This window comes from Carassius carassius, chromosome 15, assembly GCF_963082965.1.
Source record: "Carassius carassius chromosome 15, fCarCar2.1, whole genome shotgun sequence".
In the NCBI taxonomy this organism is placed as follows: domain Eukaryota; kingdom Metazoa; phylum Chordata; class Actinopteri; order Cypriniformes; family Cyprinidae; genus Carassius; species Carassius carassius.
The window spans coordinates 25632857-25657139 of record NC_081769.1 but is presented as its reverse complement, the minus strand read 5'-3'; the positions used below and the strand labels follow the sequence as shown (position 1 = coordinate 25657139).

Below are 24283 nucleotides of genomic sequence, written 5' to 3'. Positions count from 1 at the left end.
TTCAGTTAGAATTTTTTGAAGCATAGAAAATACATTTTGGTCCAAAAATAGCAAAAACTACGACTTTATTCAGCATTGTCTTCTCTTCTGTGTCTGTTGTGAGAGTGTTCAAAACAAAGCAGTTTGTGATCCGGTTTGCGAACGAATCATTCGATGTAACCGGATCTTTTTGAACCAGTTCACCAAATCGAACTGAATCGTTTTAAACGGTTCGCATCTCTAATACGCATTAATCCACAAATGACTTAAGCTGTTAACTTTTTTAATGTGGCTGACACTCCCTCTGAGTTCAAACAAACCAATATCCCAGAGTAATTCATTTACTCAAACAGTACACTGACTGAACTGCTGTGAAGAGAGAATTGAAGATGAACACCGAGCCGAGCCAGATAACGAACAAAAAATTGACAGAAGAACCGTTGACCCAAGAACTGAAGAACCGTTGACCCAAGAACCTTTTCTGTCGGATGCGTCCGATTCGAGAACCGAGGAGCTGATAATACTGCGCATGTGTGATTCAGCAGAAAGCAGACTGACACACAGAGCGTCTGAACCGAACTGATTCTTTTGGTGATTGATTCTGAACTGATTCTGTGCTAGTGTTATGAGCACGGGTAAACCGAAGGCTTGAATCTAGGGCAATCATCACCAATGATGCCATTACGTTAAGTGCAAAAGAACCGGTGAACCGTTTTCTTCAACCAGTTTATTGAATCGAAATATCAGAAAGAACTCGAGTGATCCAAAAACCGATGAGTCAATCTTTTGTTCGTTATCTGGCTCGCTCTGTGTACATCTTCCATTCTCTCTTCACAGCAGTTCAGTCAGTGTACAGTTTGAGTAAATGAATTACTCCGGCATATTTGTTTTGTTTGAACCAGCCACATTAAAAAAGTTAACAGCTTAAGTCATTTGTGGATTAATGTGTATTGGTGACGTGAACCATCTAAAACGATTCAGTTTGATTTGGTGAACTGGTTCAAAAAGATTTGGTTACATCGAATGATTCGTTCGCGAACCGGATCACAAACTGCTTTGTTTTGAACTCTCTCTCACAACAGACACGGAAGAGAAGGCAATGCTGAATAAAGTCGTAGTTTTTGCTATTTTTGGACCAAAATGTATTTTCGATGCTTCAAAAAATTCTAACTGACCCTCTGATGTCACATGGACTACTTTGATGATGTTTTTCTTACCTTTCTGGACATGGACAGTAGACGGTACACACAGCTTCAATGGAGGGACTGAGAGCTCTCGGACTAAATCTAAAATATCTTAAACAGTGTTCCAAAGATAAACGGAGGTCTCACATGAGGGTGAGTTATTAATAACATAATTTAGATTTTTCGATGAACTAACCCTTTAACACCTTTGCATAAGCCCCGCCAGCCCGCGAAATATGAACACTTCCGCTAAGTAAAGTTAGTGTGTTTACATCATGTTTATAAGACGCTGTGTTTTCATGCATTCTAACACAGTTCCCAGACGTGCACCTCAAATAAGTAAAAAATATAGTATTTAAAATATCATATAACCTGTTTAAAAAAAAAAAAAAAAAAGAATAAGAGATGATTGATGAGCTTATGTTCAGCTTATGTTCAGAAGATGTTTAGGAGCAGGATGGAATGCAGTTTGCAACCCACAATGACTCACTCAAGCCTTTAACCCAGCCTCCACTAACATGCTTTTGTTGCAAAAAACATCTGGAGCTAGAGAAATGGAGAAAATTGTGGGAACAACAGGAACATAAAACAGCAGTTCTGTTGTGTAGCACAACAACAATGCATTTAATCTGTTAAAAGGCCAGATGAGAGAAAGGCTATCAATTTAATTACACTGGAAAGGATTTAGGTTGCGGTGGGCGGCCATCATCATTTTTGGGCTGTGATACTAATATCCAACTCTGAATTTCAGCTGATGCTTCAGGCAACTGACATAGTTGTGGTGCAGCATGTGTAGGTTAAAGGAACAGGCTGTTCTCAACACTCTTTTGCTGGGATGGAGGGAGGGGGAAGGAACTGGGCACTGTTTACTTCCTGTGTAGACAGACTCTGCAGTGATGGTCCTTTAGAGCCAGAGAGACCCAATCACTGAGTCTGCTGCCATAAATCAAGTCTGGAAACTGTGAACCAGCACTAAATTTAGCAAAGTCGAGATAGTTAGACTAAAAGCTCCAAGATGGGGCCAGGGCATTAGAGGCCAGGTGACACATGGCCGTCCTGTGTTGCATCTTTAAATCACAGGGCCTGAAATGAGTGAAATGTCCATCCTAATAATTTTAAATCAATGTTGAATAGTATTTAGTATGAGATACTACACAATGAAACACTGACACCTGCAGAGTTTTCAACAACTCATGAGTCATGCATGTTTAAACAGAATACACACACACACACACATATATATATATATATATATATTTATTAATATATAAATATATATATGATTGTGCCATCCCAAAGAAGCACAAAGTCACTTTTACAGACTTTTAAATTAAGTGTTCCCACCTGGTGGAATGACCTCCCCAACTCAATCCGAGCAGCTGAGTCCTTAGCCTTCTTCAAGAATCGGCTTAAAACCCATCTCTTCGATCTTTATTTGACCCTCTAACTTTAACACTCACTATTCTAATTCTATTCTTTAAAGAAATCTACCTACCTTTCTAATCTTTTTGTATTCTATTTTCTTTTCATTTATTATGCAGTTGTATGTGTGTGTGTGTGTGTGTGTGTGTGTGTGTGTGTGTGTGTGTGTGTGTGTGTGTGTGTGTGTGTGTGTGTGTGTGTGTGTGTGTGTGTGTGTGTGTGTGTGTGTAATAAAAAAATATTCTGTTTGGGTATGTAAATAATTATTGTATACATTTCTACTTTAACATGTGACACTCAAAATATCTTTATGTATGTTTCCATTACAAGCAAACTAGTAAGTAAACCAAAACTTTAATTTTCACCTCCCACATTATAAACAGCTGTACTTGTCCAATGTAAATAACATCCTGTTTAACTAGAATTTCTTGCAGAATATTGCAGAAATCTGAACAACTTAACGTTCAGAGTTGGCTAAAACACAACGGTTATTATACCAATGTTCTGAACTCTGGACAAGCTTTTCCTTGAGGATGTAAACATTCAGAGGGACACTTTTTTCAAATACTGATGTTCCTTGAACAAATTTTAATTAGCAGGTTTTACCATTGGGATATGTAAACCCAGATGAATTGCATTACAGTAATAACAAGTAGTTGCTCGACTCACCACAATGACTCTCAGCCATTAGAAAACAGACAGTTCAAGAATATAAGTAATGATATAAAGCATATGCTAATTAATTGTCATAAAATGACTCTACTGGCATTTATTTATTAGCTAGTCATAATTAGGGTGTGCAGTGTGTTTTGTGCATTATTTACTAAACTTGTATTTATTATTTGCAAGCTACACTGCACAATACGCACAAGCAAATAGATAGATAGATGGATGGATGGATGGATGGATGGATGGATGGATGGATGGATGGATGGATGGATGGATAGATAGATAGATAGATAGATAGATAGATAGATAGATAGATAGATAGATAGATAGATAGATAGATAGATGATAGATAGATAGATAGATAGATAGATAGATAGATAGATAGATAGAGTCTTGAATGAACCACATGGTCTCTAGAGTAATATGTTCCCAGAATCTCATCATCTGTGACCTTACATTTGCACAATATTTGCTATGAGGGTGTTGCTGTTTTGTGTGGACTGGGTTTAAGCTTGCTGTGTGACTGACTGCTTGAGAGAATATTTAAAGTTCACACTTGATCATTGTTCAGGAATATATGAGCACACATACTGTAAAGCTGCAGACCATTCAGATTACTGTGGTTCACAGCTGACATAAAGAATGAAAATAAAAAATCTGTAAAATAACATTTGGCTGAGAAGCACCAACCCAAATTTAAAGTCTAGTTTAAAACACCAGGGATGCATGATATATAACATTGGCAGATTTTTACATTTATACATTTTTCATTCAATACTGACATATATGTACACACACATATATATATATATATTATTGCTGTTAAATTATTAATCACGATTAATTGCATCCAAAATAAAAGTTTTGGTTTACATAATATATGTGTGTATACTGTGTATATTTCTTATGTATATATAAATACAAACACGTGCAAGTATATATTTGAGAAAAATACATTATTTTTATATATTAAATATATTTATATATACAGTAATATATGAATAATATTAATATGAAGAATATGAATATGTAAATGTATAAACCTGTAAATATTTTCAAATATATACTGTATATGTGTGTATTTATATATACAATATAAATTATTATATTGGGTATTTAATTGCGCTTGCTCAATTATCATATTTTTTACATTTAGACTACCTCTGCCGACATCTAAAACTCACTTAACAAATTTTTTAAAACATTAACATTTTGAAAAGATAAGCGCACATATGCATATAAGGTTACAGCTCCCGATCGAGGTGAAGTTCATGGGATTTTGTCCACAGAATGATAAGAGCACTATTTTTAACATATATTATTATTTTACACTCAACTTTTATTTTAACTTAAGCACTTCAAGCAATGCATACAGCTTAATTTACTTACCAGCAAGTACTTTAAATTTACTTACTTATTGCCGTTACTGTGGCAGCCAACAACAGCAAAGCTTTACCCAGCGCAAATTTTTATATTTAGTCATATTAAAAAGTTTCAATTCAGTCCATCTTTTTTACCCCCTTTTAACATTGATTTCTATGGAGACTTATATGTATCACCTAGAATTATAATATCCGTGCATCCCTATAATGTCACATGGCTGAACAATATTTCAATTCAGCTTTTAAAAAAGAAATATTAATTTAATATATGAGACATATGAAACTAATAAAGTGTAGCAGACTTGTTGCCAAGGACGATTGTAAATTATACAGTTTAGTCATCACTATACAAAAATATTTGACCACAGAATGTCACAACTGACCAGTCATAATCATGTATTTCAGAAGAGCATGGTAAGCATCTACTTAGATTTCAGCAATCTACTATACAGTCTGCAAGTAATCAGTTATGTGTCCAGCTAACCACACACTGAAAACATAAAAACACAATGAAACTCAAAGTAGAACATATTTCCTTTTTGATCACAGAATACATCACTCCAAGGGTAATACAATACCCCATGGGTTTACTATCGGTACTTTTAGAGAAATAAATGTGAAAGTAAAAGCCTTTTTGTATCAGATCATAGAACTTAAGAGTTGATGTAGATAGTAGACCTATTAAACGTTTTGCATGCAGACTTTACGTAAGATAAGTAATTAAGACATTAAACCACAGATTAAGGGTAGCAGTGAGTGGACTGAAGAGGTAAATCGCTCTTATAATAATCAGAACGATATGCTCGCAAGCTTTGCTCACATTTGTAATAGGGTTAAGTTTCTCGGGCACATCTTCAGACAGATCAGTTATGTAACAGCAGAGATTAAACTACAAATTTTCTCTTTTCTCGCACACTCCCTTTGCTGTCACCAATAGCCAAAACCCAAGTCCAAGAAGCCCATCTGGATTTTATTCATCTTCACATTTGGTTACTTAACCGAAAATAATGGTTTCCCTCTCACTAGAACAGGCAAAATCTCAAATGACCTCATATGGTATTTATTAGATTATGTGTCATTATCGTCAAAATATCATGCTAATTAACACCTCATTTGTCTGTTATTCTGACCATGTAGACTCCATCCTGCTGTTAGGTTTACAATCAATATACACTCTTACACAAAGCTACTGTGGCTTCAGTTCAATATGTTATAGTAGATGTTTTACCACTTACAGCATGAAACTGGGTTACATTATTCACTGTCTGCTGCAAGAAGTTCTAATATATATTAACAAGCCAAATGGTATTTGGCTCTAAATATGTTTTTGGATCTAAGCACCCATTAAGTTTCAAGGGAAAATAATAGTCCATTGCAATTTAATAAACAATTGTTGTACCAATGAGAAAAAAACGCGAAGCCCCTAAAGGGAAAAAAAATAACAAAATAGTTGGAAAAATTAATGCGTTAATGCATTAATTGAAGTTAAAGTTTTGTGAAGAAATTGTTTTTTTAAACAAATGCAAACTTCTGCGATGGAATACATTGTTTTCCTGAAAAAAAAAAAAAAAGGTTTTTAGTCAGAGAAAGGAAAAGCTACTGGATCATTCCGTGTCAAATCACCCATATTTCAAAACAATTTCCCTGGCTCAATTTTTTATTAAGAAACATTATACAATACTAATTAAGACTTGATCAAGATGCTGTAACATCATTTTAAATTTGTTCTGCAGTTTGGAAGGCAATTCCTTTCAGTAATAATTAGGTGAAAATAGGAAGTTAATCCCACACTAAAACTGGTTTAATTTTGGATGTCAGTTTGATTTGCATATCTGTCCTTTTTTTTTTACATCAAACTTGATGTCAGTTTGATGTCTTTTCAACATCAGTTGCCCACTGGAATGAAAGTAACTCTGGTTTCAGTTACACAAGCAGTCTGATATACAGCGTTGGATAATGGGAAATATGTTACTGTATATGGCATGAGTGACCAATCAGATTATATGGACAGAGCGTTGTGCGATAATTCAGATTAATACCAGAATATTGTTGTGCTTGCGAACACAGTAAAAGTCTCTAAAACCTAAAATATGATTGATAGAAATGTTAATCGATTAACACAATCCACATGTAACATGTAAAATATGTACAGCTCTCCTAGACCCATACTCTTATGAAGCTCAAGGGCTGGTCAGGCAATATGAAGGGCACCTTTCTCCAGTGTGCATACTGTGGTCCATTCTGGTACTTTGTGTTAGTCCTGGACTAAAAACTAAAGTTTGGAAGCTAGAACTCTATGGAATTCAATTTGGTTCAATAATAATGAGCAAAACTTTATAAAACTGAAAGTAACTTTTTCAGAAACTATCAAAAATATGCCATTACAAGAAAAACACAATGAAAATATGAACCAAATGTAATTCCATAGAACTCAGCATTTTATTGGCTTCAACAGGCCAAAGGTGTATGGAACAAGGCAGGGTTTGAGAGCACACAGTATTTCTTCAAATCCTCATTCCTCAAGCAGAAAAACATGGCATGGCTCTTTAATTTCCGTACAGTAACAACTCTTAGAAGGAAAGTAGGCCTCACAAAGGTTAAATGGGATAAATCTGTAATTTAATTAAAAATCAAAAAAATAAAAATGTCACATTTCATTAATACTGACTTTTAATATCAGCTCCTGTTGAAATATTTCCTGTTTTTCAAACATTTAACTCACCTTCCTTCAAACACCAAAACTCAATGATCTCATTTTCTACACTTTAAAAATGGTGCCAGGGCAAATTATTGGTTTGAATGGATTCACTGTTCTGCTTCTGTCTCTATTTCACTAGTTCCAGATTTGCACTTCTGGCTATTTGGTGCCTTCCAAAGTTAAGCAAATGGAGTGCTACCAATCTGTCTCTGCACATCTCGTCTTACATACACTTATCACAGCAATTGCAGCGGTCAGCCCCCTGCAAGCACAAACATTCAACATATTTGACAGCTCTGATTTCAAATGCATTCACCTAATTTCCATTTGACACTTGGATCCTGCTTACAGTGGGCAACCGGAGAGAGGACGGTGGCCATCCCAAAAATATAGAACACAAAGCTTCCAGCTTTCCAAAGCAGCTGGGCAGACAAGTGACACCATTGTCAAATCATGATGCTCTTTTCCATAAAACGTTGTTAAACCCCGTGTGAAGGTTTGACACTGGGTTTGGTCAAAAGCAATATTCCCCATAGCATATTTACACCCTTTTTCTCATTTTCCTTTCTTAATACTAACCTTTAATTTGAGCAGTTTCATGTGTCAAGCTTTCTCAATCCATTATGTAAAGTATCAATGCCATTTTCCATTAGTCAACTAATCCTTCAGTACACAAAATAATCTGTTATGGAAATTTGTGCACACTTAAAGCAAAGTAAAGTGCCCTTTTGCAAAGATGGTACACTTGCCAAAGTCACGTTGGCGAATAATCAATAAACCATATTACTTGTTCCTGAAGGAATCTTCTAGGCAGCAGAAAACTCCCCACTGAACTCTCAGTCATAAACTATATTTAAAGCCGTTGTTCTTTGCTCTTTAGACCATATTAGTCACGCACAGGAATACAATGGTTTGCATTAGCCTGCTGAGTCACAATCTTACATAACATTCATGAGGATCTGGTCTCAGATTGTCCATATATTTTTTTAATGGTTTGGTATGGCAAACAAAGTTAGTTTTCTTTGTTGATGGTGAGTCATATGAACAAAAATTATTTTAAATATTTGCAGCAGTGACTTTCCATAATCTAGACTCAATGGATTTATCTCTTTATTTGAGGAGACTGATTCAGTTTCAGACCCCCTCAGAGATGGCAGAATCTTTCTGGATATGGGACAGGCTCACTTCTGGATTGCATAATGTACAAACTGCAGAAAAACCCTTTTCGCAGAGCGTCATCTACTACATTTACTCTACTCTGTGCCAGCTAGAAGCAGCTATTTATTATTCTGGTGGATTCTTGGATATGGCTTAGAAACACATAACCTAGTTTAGACATTTAAAAGATAAATGTAACACACATGGCTTTGTTTAACAATACATTATGAACTTAAAGATGGAGAATGAAGATGTACTATGTCTGTTATATACCGTTTTTGTAAAGACTTTTTCAAATATTATTTTCATATTTCATTGTCAGCAGCAATTCCTTGGTTAACTAAGAAAACAATACATAATCCTTGAAATCATTCCATTGTGCAGCTTTGATACTTGAGAAACTTTTACGTGCACAGTAAAAAAAAATCAGTTTACTTGCACATTTTTTTGTTTTAAAAATGGACACAAGAAACACAACAAATAAATAAATAAATTATATCACAAATATATATATATATATATATATATATATATATATATATATATATATATATATATATATATATATATATATACAGTATATATATATATATATTGGAGGGTTTGAGGTTATTATGTCAATATATATTTTGCAAGGGTTTAAAAAAATTACAGTAAAAACTTGTTAACAAGTTCTATTTCAAATTGAAGTTTTTAAACTTTCAATTCTTTGACAATTTTTTTTATACAATATTAGTCAATATATGTAATGAGTAAGTACCAAAAAAATAAAAAAACACTTGGCTATGGAGGAGATACAGTATATGCATATAGGCAAAGTCTCTTTTCTGTTTCTATTTAGATGCTTGTGAATAAAATGCTACTCTTTTCATATTTTAATATTGAACAATTGGACTTTGCTTGCAGATCAACAATGTCATGACAAAGAAACAAAAGGCTTTCTGTAAATCTGTCATGCCCTGACCATGATGTATTTACATGTTTCTGAATCACAATTTTGTTTTGCATTGATGTGGGACCGGTCTTAAATCGTGTGGCTATATTTTAATTATATTTTATCATGTTAATGTATCTGATAAAAGTACAAATTTCTATTAAAAACATAAGCATTTTGAAATAAAACCGTATACAGTACAGCACAGAGTGAACAGTTTCTCATAAAAGCATTCTGCGCAATAACTCTAAACCTTCCCAGAGGCAAGAAACAGCCATGAATAAAGGCAACAAGATGTTGGGAAGGGATATGAGAACCAAGGACACCGCGGATGTTAAGTTGTAGATCTGGAATACTTGGCATCTCAATTATAAATGAAGGTTTCTCTCATCGTGCTGAAGGCTAATGCGGTTAGGTCAACCTAGCAGCCCTTGAAAGAAATCTGACTCGTTGCTAAAGCCCTTGTTGCCATGGTGGGTGTCCAGAAGAGAGTTTATTTTAATAAGATGTGGCATGCCAGTGCAATGAGTAAGGAAGAAAAGAAAAGAACTCTGGGTTATGGAAGAGATAGAGATATAATATCCAAAAATACATATACAAAGACATCTGCTATGTTTTCCAAGCATACAATGATGTTCTACAATACTTAATGACACTAGGGCTAATATGCAATTTATTTACTTGTATTATATGCTTGTAAAAAAATATATATTTTCATTTTATGATGTTTAATAAAGTATGACTTAGTATCAACATTTCCATGATAAAGAGCTTACAAGAAGCTAAATGAACAGTTTGGACAACCCGACGATAATGTCAGGTCAAATATATTTTTTATGTTTTTCCTCAGTGTAAAAAACACAACATACAGCAAATGATTACAGAATGTAAAATTGAAAACAAGCTTTATTTTTTGGGGAAAATTCATAACTACCTGCCAATTCTACTGAAACTGTCCTCTTCTTTGCAATGTTGATGTAGGGGTTATGCCAACATGCTAACTTTGGTATTAAAAAAAATTTGAGGAGCGTTTATGATTAACTTCCAAGTTGGTGGCTTGTTAAACAACATAATTCTCATTGCACTTAAAGGCAGCATTTCGGGCAAAAGTTAATAGGCAGATTTTATGATCTATATCATGATTTCAACAAACTGAACTGGGACATATGAAAATACAATAAACACTTTTATATTATTAATAAAACTTTACAGATGTTGCAAATAAACACCAATATGTTCCTCCATACGGTTTTATTGAAATGTTTAGAGCATGCTGTGACCACATTGTCTAAATGATGAGGTGAAAGAACCATGGAATCTGTTTCTGAACCAGGTCATTGAAACGAGTTGTTCTGGTTGAACTGATTCACACAAATGAGTCAGACCAGAGATTTGATCTTACTGCTCGGAGATGAGAGGGTCTGTATTTCTTTCTATTGGAGAAAGCGGAACGGCTAACTTGGATCACGTGTGCCTTAATACCCAAACACATTGGCTGCATCTGAAAACTTAGGCAGCTGACTTGCTGCCTCGCTGCCCTATGAGGCAATTACTCCGAAGGCATCATTTTAAAGTTTTCAGAGAAATGGCGTAAGCTGAATCCCACTTGTTGCAAAAAGACAGTGACTTCTCTTATAAAATGGCAATGTTTTTCGTGGTAAACTAAAAATTGCTTAATCAAAAAGTATTGTTTAGAGTAAAACGTTGAAGACTGTCAATAATTTTGGATTAATTGTTTTTTAAAAAAAAAAACAGATTTTAGGCCTTTTAGAGTAGAATATTTAAACACAATCACTATAGTTTTAATTCAGCATTATAAATTACAGGGTTTATTCTGGTATTTTAATCATATTTATTGTAAATAAATACAATACAGGAGTACAGGAGTGTTTAAAAAAAATGCATTTGTTTGGACATATGGTTTTGTTTCTTTTTGGCACTAAAGTGCTCATGGCTTTCATTGTCATAACTTGGACTTGGGTATATGAAGGCCAAGGCCACCTTTATATAAGCCCTAATTTCCACAGCTGTGCAACTGAAAAGGATATTGCGGTCTGAGTATGCACAAAATGTGTGATAAATATCAACATCCGTAGATCTATTCGTCCACACCAGGTCTAAATCATCTTTTACATGACACAGTGAATCTGGGACAGATTTAAAATGGCCATAGTATGGAAATCTGAAATTTGCAACAGCATGCAATACTGAGAGAACAAGATTGGTTAGACAGCTGCTCAAATTTATTGGCTTAATGGTTTTATTGATTTGAATTATTAGTTTACATGGGAAAACCAAATAAAAGAAGGGATGGGTAAGGGATGAGTAAGTTCAGCAACAGTCGCACAAAGGGTATTGTAGCATACACTGGAGTTGAATGAATGAATGAATGAATGAATGAGAAAACTGTAGCAGGCCTGCCATGCCTGCAGTTTGGTAGGTGATCCTCACAAACACTCCCGAACTTTTAACACACTGTCCACAGTTCATAAGTGCCTGTTCTCAAGTGTCTCTTGTATGCACACATGCACATATACTCACACGGAAGTTTATTAACCCTTGACCGACTCATGAAAGCTCTTCTACATTCCTTTGATGACAGCTTTAATTTTGAGTCTTTCATTTACACAGTGAAAACAGTGATGTGGCAGTCATTTTATTCTGGATATATTAAACTATTAAAAAATACACCAACCTATCTAATGTTCAATTTTGCTGTGACAAAGAAGATATGAACGGCACAATGAGGGACAGTTCATGGCAAAGTTTGTTGTCAAATAAAGTTGATCTATGAGGTTGATCTGTACTGAGTTCTGAGTCAGTGTTCCCCCAGATCAGCCAGCAACAACAATCCAGAGCCAGACAAGATGGTTTTCAGCTGACCATGAATCTTTCTCTCGCCTTTAATACACTGGAGGTGGCAAATGTTCCCAACGCAAGAGAATAAAAGAAGAAACACAGCTGTTGTTCTCCTACTGTGATAAAAGATCAGTTAGCAAAACTGGATCCTGGATCCTCATTGCTCCTTAATGCTACTTAACATTGAGTCCAGAGTTGAAGACACTGATGTATTTGAGGTATGGTGTATGTTCAAGACATGGATCCTTTGCATTCAAATCATAGTACTGCATGCAAATCATTCAGGATGTGCGAACAGGAAAAACACATGGTACTATCCCACAGTTTCAACTTCATAATTCTTCCATTTGATTAATAAGTAATGAACAAACATTACACCTAGCACATCAGTAGTTGTGCAAAATATGTTGAAACATCAAGAAGTATCACAGTTTCACAGTATCACACTTTTTCCACAATCCAGTCTGCTCTTTATTATACTCTTTTATAAAGTCAAACAATTTTATGAGTCATACAATATGTCTTTCAAGAAAGGGGCGCAGTGACTTGAAATGAAAATAAGAATGTGACTCCCAAAGGCATTCGTAATAGATTTAGGGAAAGCCTAAGGGAAAGCCACTGTGGTGTGGAGCAAAGGTGCTTGATCACAAAGCCAAAATACGCCCAAATGCTTGAAGAAAACAAGACCAAAGATGATCCAGCTGCTGCCCATTTACCTCCAGCTGCTCAGTGGCCACACATTTCACCACCCCCATGACTGCGACCTCCTACTGTAATGTCACTTTAGCTAAACACCTCAAAGATCATGTGAATTGGAGTGAGAACACCAGAAAGTCCAAAGCTGAAGTGAGAGACCCATCTCTCAATGGGAGAAATGCAAAACAGGCCTGTTTGGAAAGTACCCATCGCTCAAACGCCAATAACAATTTCCAATGGGCTTATTTTGAGCACCAGCCATACTAGGCCTTTGCGTCAATATAAAATCATATGAAAATAGCTGTGGAAAGGGGACTTATTGCCTGGGAGATAAGACAGCTGGGAGTGAGTGTGAGTGAGAGCGAGTAGGGCTGGGGACAGTAGTTTGTTTGAAGTCTTTTGAGGTGTAGAAACTCACAGTGTGAAGCGATGGATGTTCACTCACCACAGAGCTTGACCGCTCGATAACCCTTGTATTTCATGAAAAGTGGCAATGTGGAGGACACATTTGCCTTTCAGCAACATTTATTAGATGTTTAAGGCTAGTTCAACACTAATTTTCCCAACAAACACCAATAGTTGTTGGGTTTTCAGCATCACTGAAACTTTGTATCACTCTAGAGTGTTTAAGTCCATTAGTGGTGGGAATTTTTCAGTGAATCTTTGCGCAAGTTACATTGTTACATCAAGTAGATGGCAACAGTGAGTCACTGGAAACATTCACTCAAGAAAATTTTTCATTCTGGAACAAAACAACTGGCAAGGAAATGCATACTGGCATACTACTCTATCATATAAAAGTAATCGTAGTAACAGAATGCTGTTCTAAATTCAAAAATGTCTATATGAGTGAGTCATTCAATGATTCATCTAATTTGTTTAAAAACACACTCATTCAGGAGTGAAACAAGCCACTGTTAACTGGGATTGATAGGCTGTTTTTAGGCGATTTTTGCCTTAATTATGATAAAACCGGATTTGAACTCAGGGCACTCATAGCACAACACTGTTATATATTGGCACTGAAAAACAGGCTTGTTTACAAATACAGAAGGCATGTAACTCGGCCAGAGCACATTTTTATGATGTGGTACATACTGTACAATTAGGGCATGAAATAAGTTGGCCATTTTGGAAGTGTCTGTAGGAGTGATTTAAACACTGATTTTTTTTCAGGAATAATACAAATGAAGTCAATGAAACATCCAATACTGTTTGATTGATAAACCTCGATTAATTCAGGAATTATATGCTCAATATGCACAATGATGAAATCTACTGTAGCTATTGTTTTTTCTCAGTTGGCAGAGCAAAAGTTAAGTATTGCTGCCAATACTGTCTAAAATGTCAGTTACTAATAAAATTAAATGAATAATAATTCAATAAACAAAGTAGACTATATAGGCTATAATTACATTTTCTGTAAGATGTGCCTCAGTCTTGTTCAAATCTCTAACCTAATTTGCTTTATCCTTGAAATGCACCAATAACACTTTAATAAAAGCATGAATAACCACCAATAAACTAAGTAGACCGTAAATAAAGCACCAATAAATTCTTAGTCCACGCAAGTCCACAACTGAAAGAACTTAGCAACTTAACACATTTGCAGAATTAACAACTAGCAAATTATTGGTCCCCCTTAAAGATAAAAAAAATTATAATAACCTGCCTAAAACAACTTTTATTTGTTGAAGTCTCATGGGATAAATTGATTTATCATCACTGGAAGTTAGCAGAGGAACTTCAGAAAGGTCCTGAAAAGATAACAGGCTGTTGATCAACATGTCAAAAACTTTATAGTGCGTTTCCCCATCTCACACCCAAGCTATTCCAGGACTGTTTGAGTGACATGACCTTACGTTGAAAGATCCTGTCTTCTTGTTTCCATCACATCTACGCCAATCGTATACCTTCCACTGGTCCTCATTCTTTGTAAATTAATTCATCACCTTGGCATTGGCACTGCTATAACTCACAAGTGACTGACATCGGCCTAAAAATAGCCCCTCTTATTTTCCCCAGCAGGACAACACAAGCGGTACCCACAGTTGGAGCAATCCCCACAGCAACAACACAATGCTGAAACAAACCCGTCATTTGTGGGCCCATATAAAGTTACAGGCAACACTGGGCTGGAAAATATAGCCAGTCCCATACTTCACATTCTTCTTTGAAGCAGAGGCAGCAAAGCAAAATAAATGTTGGCAACCAGTCTGAATGTCTTCTGGTGAGAGAAACCTGATCAGTGAGTCCGTACACGCGTGTTGATTTGCTGCCCCCTACTGTGTATGAATATGACAGATGTGTCATAATGGACAATAATAAACCATAACCTCTGACAAACTGCACTAAAAAGGTCAGAGTTACTCTTTACAGAAGTCTCACCTTACAGAGGTCAACATGTAAAACAAATTAAAGAATCCTAGAGAAAAAGAGGTGAAAAATAACCTGTCGATGTGAGTTCTGAGCGCATGCTTTAGAGGGAGAGAGACATAAATTGAGGTGGTTTTAGATGGCATGCTACAGCTGGCAAGAGTGCTGAAGCATGTGCACAGAGGTCAGGGGGATGTGAGCTTGGCTGGGAGTTTGGTACAAGTATGTGACTCACTGCACGATGGCCTTCTGAAAAAGCATAAGTAGGGACAGCTGAGCCATCTTGGACCTGGTTAGATTACCCAATAGGATAAGCATTACCTCCATATTACTGATCATTGCTATATCACTCAGACTTAAGCTGCAAATACAGCAGTCTAATGTAGTTTTTCCCCATTCATTTCATTGCATTGGACATTGGCTGTTTTTCTTTACAAGGAAAAAATCAAGTTTAATTCAAGATCTGTTCTTCAATAAAAGTTTTAAGATCCATTCAGAGCAAGAAAGATAACAATAATGATAATAAAGATAGTTTTAAAAAATGTTCTAAACTTCTAAACAGCAGAGTGCACATGCAACTATAACGATAACAGCACAGAGGAACAATATCGTTAATTAGAATCACTTTCAAAATGACTTTTCTCAGCTGATGAATGATAAAAGTAATGACAGTCAATCAGAATCCATTCTGCTTTAAAAGAGCTCCAGCATTTAAGCTGGCAGATGTCAGAATGGCAATGCATGCTTATAATAGACAGAATGATATTGTGAGTTGGTGTGGATGCCAATGTAGTTATCGTTCTTGGTGTGAATGCACCTTTTCAGTCTTACATGATTTAGTCTAGTTTATCTAATTTTAAGGATACATACTGTATTTTTCCTGCAAAACAAAGCAAGAATACTGTGAAGTGTTCTTACAGTGACATAATTATTTTGAGTGAAAGGGAAATTTTCAGAACATCAATTTTCCCTTTAGGGGAAAAAAGTGAACTCTGAATTATTGAGGTCATCAGTAATATACAGTACACTCAGTTTCAGCTCCTCGGAATGGACCATGATTGGAAACACTACACAAAATTATTATGGCAACAACCAGGGCCAATAGTTTGCGCTCTCACGGTCTAACAAAAGTTCCAGAGTCTGTTCAGGTTTATAAATAGGCATAAACTTGAAATAACAGGCATTTTACCAACAAGAAAACCAGGAATATTATAATAAGGCTCTAACTTAGAACATGTCAATTAGTGACAACAGTTTCTTACAATGATAAAGCCAAGCAATCTTTAAAGTTTCAAATTTAAAACAAACTTCAGTATTGCAGTTGCATGTGCTTGCATGGTGAATCTGGCTGTTTCTATATTTGGATATGACACATTTGTTATGCAAGTAAGCACTTAGACATTTATCCATGTTTACATCTGTATGCATTAATCTGGTACATCTATGGCATAAAAAATGATTTCACTTCAAGACGATATAAAAAATATTTCTAGCATTAGAAAAACTGAACTCAGTGCAGACTGTCCCTTTCATTCGGTTTTATTCACAGACCGTCTCTTCCAATTTACATTTTTCACATACAACTGTTCCCAGTAGTTACAATTCTCTTCAAGTTAAATAACTAAACATTGAAAAAATAAAACACCCAAAACTCTTCTGCGTTCAACCCATAATAGCATGAATAACGACAAGGATTATTGTTTGTCACAAGCCTTTTATAAAAACAAAACCAAACCTAAAAAACCTAACATTGTACTGTGGCGATCAGAAAGAGGAATGAATTGGTCTGCCTTAGCGTGTGAGTGTGTGAGGTCAGGGTCTTGATGAATGGTGACTCTGGTGTACGTTGGCGTTTAGCTCAGCTTGATTGTTGTGTAGCTTCCTTGTAATTTCCATCAGAGGCTCTAATGGGGAGTTGCTCTGTACAGTCTAAACAGAAGACAGTTTTGGGGTTTGGCACAGGTCTCTTGCATGCTGTGCTTCTTTCCACCGGGTCCCTCGGGCAGATTGTGTTGAGGGACTCGCAGATTTAAGGCTTCGTCCATCAGGTTACGACCTCAGAGGACCTCTGGAGGAAGAATATGGCGATTAGATATGCAAACGTTTAATGTATTACAAAGTTTAGTTAATTAGCTTTTCATAAATTAGGACACACTGCTTAGATACTCAAAAGATCATGAAGGGATTTTTTCCTGATTGTTTTTCAGCATCTTACGACATGAGCAAGTGTCCTTTTTAAAAGGTATTTTTTAATACCTGAATAATTAACAATTATATAAATTTTTTACGTTTTTAATTCATTATTTAGACATACTACTGACCAAAAGCTTGTTAGTTTTTATTTTACTTTTATTCTGGAAAATTGCTTTATTTTGATCAAAAGAGATATTTAAAAAAAATCGAAGAATCCTGAAAAAAATTTTCACAGTTACCACAAAAAAATTAAGTAGCACAAAGGTTTTCAACATTGATCATGTGACACTGAAGACTGGAGTAATGTCAGCTGATGATCCCAGAAATAAATTACATTTAAAAATAGATCAAAAAAAAAAAAAAAGTTCTTTTAAATTATTATAATATTTCACAATATTACTGTTTTTACTGTATTTTTTAATCAAATATGTTTAAACTTGGTGTCCACAATACAGTTCTTTCAACATTTTAAAATCTTACTGACCCCAAACTTTTAAACAGTAATTACAGTTTCAATCCATTTAAGTTAAATTAGCATATTTAACCCTCTGGGCTTCTTCGTAAATGGGTCACACTTAGCTTCCTCCCGCCCGAAAACGGGCGAAGCCTTAAAATTGTACTTTACTTTTTCCCAGGATAACCAATCAAATATATTTTTGTTCTATAATGTTTTCTGATTATTATTTAGAATTTTTAGATTTTTTTATGATACTTTGCATTAATTATATAATTTTTATGAGCTATTTTTTCCATTAGAATTAATATATAATTTTTTTTTTTATATTTATTAAAAAAAAAAAATTCAATAAATGCAGCATTTCACATCAAAATAGAGTGCCAGCCTAAAAAAAAAATGTTCCAGGAGAAGAACTTCATCTAGTGGCTTTAAAAAATAGCCACTTTTGTGTAATGTCCTGTACCAGCCTGTAGGCTGTCTATAGCTTCCTATATATCCTATGTAGAAAGGCTATTTGATTCCTTTTGTTGTTTTAGACATGATTTCTCTATCTTATTCGTTTTTTTTATTTAGATATACATTTAGATATTCTAAAAGATGATTACTTTATTTTCTTAACAAAAATGTTTAGATAAGTATCAGGTTTTGCATTATGATTACAATCAAACTATAGCATTTGGTTAGAAAGGGAACACAATGTGTGTGTGTGTGTGTGTATGTGTGAGTGAATGTGTGTGTGTGTGTGTGTGTGTGTGTGTGTGTGTGTGTGTGTGTGTGTGTGTTGCATTTGAGCGAGAGTCTCTTTTTGTAATTTTTATTTATTTATTTTTGCATATTCTCAAAATTTGCTGTTGCAGTCTTACCAGTCTCTCTCTTTCTCTCTCTCTCTCTCTCTCTCTCTCTCTCTCTCTCTCTCTGTGTGTGTGTGTGTGTGTGTGTGTGTGCATTTGAGCAAGTTTTTTTTTTCATTTATTGATTTTATGTGGAATATTCTACAAATTTGCTGTTGCAGTCGCCAGTTTATCTGTGTATGTGTGTGTGTGTTTGTGTGCGTGGGTGTGTGTGTGTGTGGGGGGGGGGTCTTATTTGCACTCTTGATGTTCTAGAGTGTCACCCCTTCATTGCTGTACACTTTTTTTCAGCACAGTTGCTGATCTGTAGCTTGTACCACCAAAAGTTTCTCTGAGTTTTCCTATTTTTTCGTATTTCCCATTCATTTCCTATGTCGCCCGTTTTCGGGCGGGAGGAAGCTAAGTGTGACTTTTTTTTTTACGACCCTTTAACATATCAGAATCATCTCCTTGATTTTTTTGTGTGTTCATATAGGTAATACAACAAAAGTCACCAAGTTTCATACCCATCCGATGAAGCAAAAAAATTAAACATTTCAAAACGTTCAAGTTTTCGCCCGTTTTCGGGCGAAGAAGCCCAGAGGGTTTTAAACAACCCGGTACAACATGGTTTTTCCAGCAAGGTGCACAGAAAATAAGAGCTTTAGTCCTGAGAAAATGGTTGTTTCTATCTTCGCACTCACATGATCCGTCTATAATAATTCTATACCTAACATGAGATGAGGGTTGCGCTCCATATATAGCAAAGCAAAGATCCTGGATATCACTTGGGATTAAAAATGTACATCTCAGGTTTACGAGAGCTGGCATGGCATGAGGTAAACCCCCTTGTGTTTTCTTTGCGGATGATTAATGGCTAGAGGGCTGTCTGCAGGAGGACAGGTGGAGGTACGTGCCGAGGGGAGTGGCACCAAGTAATGCTGACCAGGCCGAGGGAAAGGGGGTGAAGGGCTAAGCCAAGGGGTCCTGTTTCCAGTCTTGGGTGCCTGTGGGGCCGGATCAGGTCTTCGTGACACCGTTTCAGGAATGCAGCTCAGTGCCAGGCTCTACCCCGTTACCCCTGCCTGACGCACCCGCAGGGCAACAGACGGCCACTATGACACCCACACCTGAGACAACATTACCCCTCCAAGCGCAACAATGTCATCAGAAAAATGATGACAATTACTCTTTCCCACCAAAATAAACTTTAATAATTAACATACAACAAGAATTGTTCAAATGTAATGGAAAATATGCAACCTGCCTCAAACTGATCAGCAGTTACAGTCTAAGAAGCGACTGACTGCTCACCTGTCACATGCTGAGGCTTAATGGGCCCTGTTTTCTTAAGGAATGATTCTCCACTCTCAAAGGCCATGATTGGCTCGTCGGGTCTGTCAATCTCTGATTTCTCCCGTCCGTTGTTGTGATTGGACAGCTGAATGATCTCTTCGAAGTGAGACGCCTCCCCTTTTGCTGACAGGCCATTCTCGTGTTTGGAAGGCTGAACACCATTCACCACAAGAACGGACAGACTGCAAAAGAAAACAGATGGTTTAAACCACTACAAATTTTAAATAAAGCAGAGTTTGCATCCCATGTGTTCAAGAAAACAAGACTGTCACCTCTGGGTAAACTGACTGGATATAAAAACGCAAACACAGGACTTACCTTTCATTCACCACATCTTGTTTCAAAGCCGTGCTTGGCTGGTAGTCAGCAGCTGCTAGGAAAAGACAGAATGTCATGCTAATAGTTTCTTAAAATGGCAATCTTGTTTGTTTTAGCATTCCTTTGCCAAATCAATGTTCCTTTACCAGATGGTTGTACAATTGACAGAATAAACATTTCAGCAGTTCACCTGGAATCATTCTCATTGTTTTTACAACAGCTAGTTAATTAATAATACATAATAGGAGTTTGCTTTGAAAATGTCCTTTTGTATTTGAATTTACACTACTACTACATGTTTCCAATTTTGATTATAATATGAAATGTTTCTTAAACACAGATTTAGCATATTAGATTTCTGAAGGATCATGTGGCACTGAAAATTCAGCTTTGCCATCACAGGAATAAATTACACTTTAAAAACAATATTAATATAAATCATTTTTGATCAAACATTAATTTGAATGATTGTGTATGTATTTCTAGTGGCTAAAGTGAATAATATCAGCAGCTGGGTGAAAATAGACTTGATAGTCATTCATCCAGTTGAAAAAAAAAAACAACAGCTACTGAGTGTCAAAGATCTACATAAATAGACGGTGATGGATTCACCATCCCGCTGTGCCAATTTTCATACTCCATTACAGAAAGCACTGGTTTTGAACGGCAACAGGGATTCGACATGACGCAAGTAACAAGCAGTAGTGTGTACACAGTTTTGCACGCTATTCCCTCTTTGGCTGACTGCATGGAGCTACAAATCCATCTCCTAACCTTGAAGAAATATTGCAGATATAAGCCTAATCTTGAAAAAGGGAGGTTTTGAAAGGGGTGTGGATGAGGGAACCTTTATTTATGCTTTTCCTAACAAGGGAAAATGATTTTGAAAGTTAGCTCCAAAGAAATAAAAACGGTACTATGACAGAGCCAGGGAAAACATTATGTGGGACTGACGTAAATGGGCTGTTGCTGATTCAAACAGATCTAAATAGAAATGTTCAAACAGTCCTGAACAAAGCACTGAATGCCAAATCCAACTAAAGATTGTTTGTAAGTAGTGACATGAACAATTTATACAAAGATTTTTAAACCCACTTAATTTTAAACTAACGTCATACCTTTATTCATCTCAGAATCTGAGGCTTTTCCATTGACTTGAGATGGAGATTTTGTGTCTTTCTGCATGAAGGAAAGAAAAGAAAAGAAAAGAGCACAATTAGATTCAGAGCTCTTGAACCACAAGGGGAAATTGGAGCCTTGCTACTGCCGCAGTGAGGCCGTTTTAACTGAGAACGGCGCTGTACCTTGTCTCCTGCATCTGTTTTGCGTGTTCTTTTCATAATCTCCTCCAGCCGCTAAAAACAATGCACAGAAGAGACAAAAGTAAAGCATGGACAATTTTTCAAATTTAAACCTGGAAATAAACAATGGGAACATTGGGTTAAAACAAAGGAAACATGATGACATAAAATGAAGAAGAAATATTTAAGATTCTGTACTGTTTATAGGTTACTAATCAAGTAAGCAAGCATTGTGACATTGATCTTGTAACTTGTTGATCATGAAGCACAAGATATTTTTTGGATCGTTTCTGTATCATTATGCAGAACATGGTCATCATTTTTCACACAAACTTGGAGTAATTTAATATGTAATATTTAATACTTAGTTAATTGATATGTCTGTCTATATGTAGCGCCATATTCCTGTGAGGCAAGACATTTCATTCTTGTGTATGTCTCCACATATGAAGGAACGATAATCGAGTTTCTGTTTCATATTAATTTTTCAAGTCAACTTTTCACTCTTGTTTATGATAATGCTATTAGTAAAGGAAAAGAATGTATTAATTTTTGAAAAATTAAAATGTCTGAGATTAATTTAATTTTTTTAATAATTTCATTTTTTCAACAACATTATTCTCAATTCCACATTTCTCTGGTCCTCGGTTTCTCTTTTTGTATCTATTCTTAATTAAAAAAAATATTTATTAAATTAGAAAACAAAATCATTTAATTTAATTTAATTAATTTAATTATTCCACATTATTCCCAATTCCAAAAGGCGATTTTTACTTTTATCAATAGACATCTGTCTGGTTACATATCTTTCAAAGTTTCAAAATCAGAAACTGCCACTTTAAGCATTCTAAAAGACAGAGACAGGTGTTTATTGATTGTGCTATACAGATTCATTGAATTTACAAAAATGTTTAAGGTAAGTGGTTGCAATCAATTTATTTTAGCTACATTTAAATAAACAAATATAGCTGACTAACTTTCAATATTTCTATTCTATTTAAATGTAGCTAAAAAAATTTTTTGCAACCACTTACATTCAAATAATGTAATATCTTTTTTCAGTGTCTAGTGTGTCAAGCTCAGAGGACATTGTGTCTTCCAAAATCACACCGTGAGCTGAGGACAGCTGGGTCGAGGCTCTAGCACAGCCCTGATAAACTGACTTGTAATGGGACATAGTGTCCTGGTGGGGTAATACTACTGGGAGAGAGTGGACGAGGCTAACCTCCATTAAACAGGTTCACAGAACGAGATGAGGAGGTGTATGTCAAAGTGTTGTATGATTTATAACAGATGCATGAATCTTGAGAGCTCGGACTTCACTGTGATCCTACAGTCACCTTGAAAACATATTTTGACTGAAAGCTACTGTGGGCATGTGTGACTAGTTAGGAGAGGAAATGAAAGGATTTTAATAGACTGCTGAGTTTTCAGTTTGTGAAGATATGCAAACAGTTCCCTGTAATCTGGGTTTTAAAGATGCATGATGATTTCAAAATGACCTTATAGTGAAAAATCTAAATGTGAGGTGGAAACTCTTCTGACCTTCTTTCTCTCCAGCCTCTCCTGCTCCTCCTTCTGGAAGTGTTTCTCTCTCTCCAGTCGCTGTTTCTCTGCGTCCTCTCGGGCCTTTGCTTCAGCCTCCTCTTTCTACAGATACAATGATCATATGATCAGATTCACACTGAACACAACCTCCTCTGCAGTCATTCGTTCATCTGCAGCTGATGACATTTTATCCAATGAATGAACTGTTATTATTTATGATTAGTGGTTGAGTTTCTTTAAAAAAAAAAAAAAAAAAAATTTTAATAAATACCAGCTGTTGAAACATTAACATAATATAACTAGAAAATTCTATGATAGCAATAGAAATTTCCAAGATTTCTCTCTATGGCTTCTCCAGTCCTTGAATTAAAATCACTAAATGTCTTTATATTTCTTTGTTTTCCATGACTGTGGAAACACTGATACCTACTTAATATCGATTTAAATACCATTTTGAACACCAGGTGGAGGTAAAACCTAAAAAATGCTATTACGCTAAATGGCACTGTTAATAAAAATGCATTCCTAGAAGTAAGACCAGATTCGTAAGAACCTGACATACTTGTGTAGCATTTTTTGTCTCATTATCCTAACAAATTGAGGACACAAGTGCATGCTCACATTTTACAGCATTTAATAGAAAATTTAGGTCATATAATGATTAAACCCTAAAATCCCTCAAAGACCAGTGTTGTTACAGATAAGTAAAATTAAAACTAATAAAAATATTTTTTGGCAATTTAAATAAAGCTGAAAAAAAAAATACATGAAATGCAAACTTAAAAATAAATAATAAAATAAAATTATATATATATATATATATAAATATATATATATATATATATATATATATATATATATATATATATATATATATATATATATATAAAATTATATATATACACACACACACACACACACAC

General features: G+C 35.4%; 2 protein-coding genes across 8 annotated transcripts in view; both read right to left on the bottom strand.

Annotated features, from left to right (window-relative positions):
- The window catches only part of thrap3a (thyroid hormone receptor associated protein 3a), a 41860-nt gene extending 28262 nt beyond the window's left edge, over positions 1 to 13598 (bottom strand). For both annotated transcript variants that reach the window (XM_059568214.1, XM_059568215.1), the window contains exon 1: positions 13427 to 13598. In XM_059568214.1, coding sequence (XP_059424197.1) covers positions 13427 to 13506 — 80 coding nt within the window. In that variant the 5' untranslated portion in view covers positions 13507 to 13598. The remainder of the gene's footprint in view (positions 1 to 13426) is intronic.
- Positions 13599 to 16880: 3282 nt separating this feature from the next.
- Positions 16881 to 24283, bottom strand: part of LOC132158685 (MAP7 domain-containing protein 1-like) — a 41060-nt gene continuing 33657 nt past the window's right edge. For 5 of the 6 annotated variants that reach the window (XM_059568208.1, XM_059568212.1, XM_059568210.1 and 2 more), the window contains 6 exons: positions 23358 to 23462; positions 21816 to 21866; positions 21630 to 21690; positions 20512 to 20566; positions 20152 to 20375; positions 16881 to 17425 (listed from right to left, as the gene is read on the bottom strand). In XM_059568208.1, the coding sequence (XP_059424191.1) occupies positions 17415 to 17425; positions 20152 to 20375; positions 20512 to 20566; positions 21630 to 21690; positions 21816 to 21866; positions 23358 to 23462 (507 nt within the window). In that variant the 3' untranslated portion in view covers positions 16881 to 17414. The remainder of the gene's footprint in view (positions 17426 to 20151; positions 20376 to 20511; positions 20567 to 21629; positions 21691 to 21815; positions 21867 to 23357; positions 23463 to 24283) is intronic. The other variant, XM_059568209.1, reaches the window with a different exon arrangement.